At 31.5% G+C, this 5347-nt stretch overlaps 1 protein-coding gene across 2 annotated transcripts; it reads right to left on the bottom strand.

Annotated features, from left to right (window-relative positions):
- LOC107417246 (uncharacterized) lies at window positions 1-3980 on the bottom strand. Of its 2 annotated transcripts, none has more exons than XM_048472819.2 (8): window positions 3524-3980; window positions 2698-2761; window positions 2454-2573; window positions 1896-1965; window positions 1759-1807; window positions 1369-1466; window positions 649-787; window positions 1-423 (listed from the first exon to the last, which is right to left on the bottom strand). In XM_048472819.2, the coding sequence occupies exons 1-8, from the start codon at window positions 3878-3880 to the stop codon at window positions 271-273; spliced, it is 1050 nt and encodes a 349-aa protein (XP_048328776.2). In that variant the 5' UTR covers window positions 3881-3980; the 3' UTR covers window positions 1-270. The 2 variants fall into 2 exon arrangements, with proteins under 2 accessions (XP_048328776.2, XP_015881335.3); XM_016025849.4 differs by having other exon boundaries at window positions 2454-2583; window positions 2717-2761; window positions 3524-3978.
- Window positions 3981-5347: the final 1367 nt, after the last annotated feature.

Here is a 5347-nt window from a genome sequence, read left to right as displayed (position 1 = left end):
TAAACAAACAAAAACAAGTTCCTCTCATTGATCAAAATATTCATCTTGTTCATCATATCATACAACTCAAGAGCCAACATTTTCATGTAAAAAGGAAATACAAGGAATGCGCTTGAACTACATAATTTCATAATGGTCTAGGTACTAAAGTCATCCAAATTCTAGTAGAAAACTTGAATCTATTCCCTTCCTTCAGAATGTGACCTATTTTGGAAGAAGACAAGACTTTGCATGGAATGAGAAAAATGACATGCTAAGATGAAAATTTTGTTATCTTATAGTGCTCAAACCACTTAGCCATGATAGAATAACATTTGCACCTTTCTCCCATGAACAGTCCAACATCATGTCATGGGCAACCCCTTCAACACTAATGGGTGAAACGCCATAAAATGTTCCTGTTTCTTTCAGACCTTCACCATCCTAACAAGAAAAGAAAATGGAAAATGATTAATTAATCAATAAGGGCCATTCAATTATATTATCTTACATCGGACACTGTGGTATGAAAAATTGGTGGGTGATGGTAACAAGCAGGAAATAGAAAAGAGCAGTAAGGTAGAAACAACATGTGGTATTTCTACTTGTAGACTGCCATTATCTGTAAAGGAAAAATGATAATGGTAATATATGCAAAAAAGAGTTTACCACAATGAAATCATCGTTTGCACCCAGTACAAGAAGTTCAATAGAAGATTTTGGAACTGAAGGAACTGGAAGTGATGCATTCAGCTTCCTCAGATCAAATAACGGCATTCTTGAACTTTCTTTCATTAGTTCCTGGTAACTGAAAGAAAACAAAATAACATATGTTATATATTGGTATACAACAAAAAATTACATATCTTTTATTTTAACTCTGATTACATAATTTTCACTTTAACCAACAAGAACATAAGTATTATGAAACACAAAACCATGAGAACCTATTTTATATATGCTGCCTATGTCATTAAGCATTATTCCCCAGCATTTGCAAATTTGACTTTTTAGATGATTTTTTGCGGGAAATCCAGATACAGTTTTCTCCATCCTCCATTTTAGTATTGAGCCAGCAATTTACATTTCCTGTGTTGAATTTAGGGTCAATTTCCAACACTGAGACATTTAAAAAATCCTAGGTCATGCTTCCAATTTTCAGTAAAGAGCCACTTTTCCAGTTTTCTCAACACACAGCTTTCTGAAACTACTAATCATGGATTTAGCAATCCACCATATCGAATTAACCATCTGCTTTGATAAGTTAATAGCAATTCATGATTTTCAAAACGTATGTATGAACCAGAATATTGTGACATATTATGCAATATCAGTTCTCATTATTAACAAAATTTTTATGGACTAAAACAGAGTTGCTTTTTGACTAACCGTAGAACCAGATGATCCTCCATTGCTGCAGAGAAAAATGTCTCTTTACAGAGAGGAAGAGAAGTTTGAAAAGCTTTTGCTGCTAAGCTACGCGTTACCTGAATATATACTTCAAATATAAATGAGAAAATTGAAAGACATTGACAGAAAAGGAATCCAAAAGAACATGAGGGATAGTAGTTAGGTTGAACTGTTTGAGAATTAGACCATGAAGAGAAGGATTCCTCATAAAGAATTATTTAACAGTTGAGTAGTTATATGTCCAAAAAAGTGACCAAGGATGATGTTTGAAATATAATTAAGACATAAAAATCTATATCATTGAATATGAAATGTACACAAAGAAAGAGTACACTGAGTTTTTTCTCTTAAGAGAGTGAAAGAAAATACCTTAAAAGCAGCAACGGGCTTTGTAAAGAGATAGCGCCAAATTAAGCCACTGGAGAAAGTGAAGAGGAATGTTAAAAAACCATATAAAATAGAAATTATAATTATAAACATTGAATCAGAGATGGAATGGAAGTTACCTATTACCTGAAGGAGGAACAGAGCAGACAAGAACAGCACCAGCAAGTTTTGGGTACAAATTTTCCAAATCTAGAATCAATCTCAATCAACAAATACAAAAAGTCTACATAAGTAAATCCTCATTTAAATCTAAGAAGAAATCTAGAGTATGTTAACGAAATGTGCATGTTTATGCATTACCTAGCTTAGAGTTGGGGCTAATAATATGTTTATGCTTGATATCTTGTATCACGAGTATGCATCTCCAATAAAATAAACTTTTATACTTTTACTAAAAGGTTTGGTTTTCGTAGTGCATGTGAGAACAGAATAATCAACATTAATATCTAAAACAGGAATTACCATTCTTAGATTCATTCTTTTTGAAGACTATCAATTCCAATTTTTGGCCTTTCTTTTAAACAAAAATATTTTCATATGCTCAACGATGGATTTAGATTTACCATGCATCTAGCACCACAATAACACATTGGTTTGAGTTACACCTCATACACCTTGAAGTCTCTACATCATTTCTAAGAACTAAGTATACACCAATAGAAGAAGTAGAGGATTACCTAAGAATTGGTCATTCTTAATATTTGCAATATAGTACTGAATAATAAGAGCCCCAAATGAATGTCCAAGCAAAACTGGTGGTGACATGAGTTTTCTACGAATAAAGTCAGCAACATCACCTGCATGTGTCTACAGCTGAAGTCAGAGTTATTCGGAACTAGGAAGAGCATTCTTTACTATCGCATGTACAGAACATAGTTTTGCTAAAGCTGTTATCAATTAAACTGAATTAGGAGCCTTTACTGATGGTGTGCTGATATACCTGGAGTGTTCCTGCAACAGAACCAGCAGGTTCATCGCTTTCACCCTAGTAAATTTGAAAGGCATGCCAAATTAGTGCCAAACTTGGATACAAAGCAATCTTGATATTAGTAGCTAAATACAACTTTTGGAGATATATTCCATCTACATTTCCACTATAAAATTAAGCATTCCTAAATCCAGATGATCAGAACGATAGGAGTTCTAAGTACCAAAAATAGTTTCTTAGCAATAGAAGATACCAAAAATGGTTATGCAGATTACTAATCATATTAGCAGAGTTATTTGGGTGCCACAACCAACACATAGTGGTGATAGTTATTATATTTGAAATGTTCAATAAGAAACACTGTGAAACTTGTTGTTCTAATACGACTAATGTCTCCTTAAGACAGAACAGCAGAAGATATAAAATGTTTCTGCAATGAGCCCAAATGTTAGAAGAGACCAGCAATAATTATTAGTTCAATTATTAATTTGAACTTTCTCCTTGTTTTATTCAAAATTTGAGCAGAAGTAAGACACTCCATTTTCACATTATATGATTGTAGAGGCAACTATGAATTTAATGCAAGCGAAAATTAAAGAAGAAGATAAAAGCGAGAATAAGAAACAATTTACTACGTAGTATACAGAATTTGATCAAACCATTCTGACCATCACATGAAACAATTTAAAGCATCAAAGAACAAGAAAGATAGAAGGAAAGACAAACTTTAACAACTACCCTTACTGAAATTTCAAGTTATTATAACCAATTGAGATTTAAAAATGAAACAATTTTAGAGTGAGAAAAGCAAGAACCCACCTGGCCTAACAAGCTAATGGCATAGCAATCGTACCCAGAAGCTGAAAAGAATGGTATCCAATGCTCAGCCCAGCACCAAGCAGCGTGGTAGCTTCCATGGACAAAAATCAGAGGTGGGTTCTCAATTTTTCTCTTATTTCTCTCGTCCGCAGCACCTTTCTGCATAATTACCTCCATGTTCAGCCCAGAAGGGAGCTCGTGGAAAAGACGGGACTGTCCCTGCTTCAACTCATATGGGACTCGCATTTTGCGAGCTTCGTTGAGGACAGCTCGTGGCTTTATGGTAATTATTGGGGAGGAAAGGATCGGCGGAAACGGAGAAACAGTGTGGAAGGATAGCAAAGCAGCAGCAGCCATTTTTGCTCTGAAATTGAGCTGACAATTTTCCCACTCGGTTACATAAACTTCAAGTCTATCTCACTTGGACACGGGACAAAATACCCTGTTTACAATTTTTAGAGACAAAATTAATAACATTATATAAATATATAATGTTCCATTTAGATATTTTCAACTTACCTTAATTACAATCCAACTTATGGTTTTGAAAAATCATATTTAAAATTTATCTATTAATTTTTATAATTAAAAATTACAAATATAATTATAATCAACTGAAATGGTCTAAATCAAATTTATCTATTATATATATATATATATTGTATGTGTGTTTGAAAGCCGTTTTATGTGTAGTGTAGTTGATGAGGAACTGCACTATTTGCAAAATTATTTAGTTGGGAATTAAGTTTTTGAAAAGAATATTGTACAAAATATAAATAATATACAAATATACTTTTTCTTTCATCTGAGAAAAGCTACTCAAAATTCATCCAGAAAACGCCTCTCCACATGTGGTGAGAGTTTAAAAAATATATATATATATTAAGTGCTCTCTAGACCAATTTTGGATTTTTTTTAATTTTTTTGTTGTATTTTGATGAGAGAAAAATTATAATATATATATATATATATTTGAAAAGAAATAAATATTCATTATATTATAGATACACTAAAGAAAAATATAGAACAAATGCCTAACCTTTCAGTCCATTTTTTTAATTTGTATTTTGGTGACTCATCATTTTTTCTCGGAACAAATGCCAAACCTTTCTCAATTTTTTTTTGCCTCCTCTTTGCAGGTTAAAAGCTAGGCTACCACATCAAGACAACGTACTGACTTCCTCTCTATTCACCCAAAAAAAAAAAAAAAAAAAGAAAAAAAAAAGAAACACACGTACTGACTTCCTCTTTTTTTTTTTTTTTTATTGATTGATTTATTTAATTATTTTTATGATAAAGAGACCATGTTTTCCACGTTAAGACCAAAAGGTATATCCTACTAAAAAAGTATATGTATATTGTATGTGTATATATATATATAATTAAAAAGAATAATAAAGGCCATGAAAGTACTTCATTTTTTCCAACTTACTTACCAAACTTTGAAAATTATCTTTAAAATGTAAGGGCAAAAAAAGAAAAAGAAGAAGGAAAAACACGTATACTTTATCATATGCATTATTAACCTTGACTTAAAAAAAAAAATATATATATATATATATATATATATATATATATAAAGAAAAAGAAATCTTAAATTGGATTGCATTCCTGGATAGAATTATTTATATATATATATATATATACCTATAATGGACCCTACTAAAGGATTTGATCCAAAATGAAGAAAATGACACTACTAGTCTTTGAAGATAGAGCTTTCCTTTTCTTTTACTTAATTGTAAAGAAAAACATAATTACACTTGAACCCAACAAAAATGCAAAATTAATACAATACAAAAACAATTTTCCACCTCTATATAT

Source organism: Ziziphus jujuba, chromosome 4 (genome assembly GCF_031755915.1).
Source record: "Ziziphus jujuba cultivar Dongzao chromosome 4, ASM3175591v1".
NCBI lineage: Eukaryota > Viridiplantae > Streptophyta > Magnoliopsida > Rosales > Rhamnaceae > Ziziphus > Ziziphus jujuba.
Note: the sequence above shows the minus strand (reverse complement) of the source record. Positions and strands in the feature narration are given on the sequence as shown.

Bases quoted from the DNA above. Each gene is read 5' to 3' on its own strand.
- LOC107417246 (XM_048472819.2), bottom strand. From the start codon at position 3,880: ATGGCTGCTGCTGCTTTGCTATCCTTCCACACTGTTTCTCCGTTTCCG. The intron at 2,574-2,697 runs GTAAAGGCTCCT...AGACACATGCAG, and splicing joins GGTATATCAGCACACCATCA to GTGATGTTGCTGACTTTATT. The intron at 424-648 runs GTAAACTCTTTT...TTTTCTTGTTAG, and splicing joins CAAACGATGATTTCATTGTG to GATGGTGAAGGTCTGAAAGA.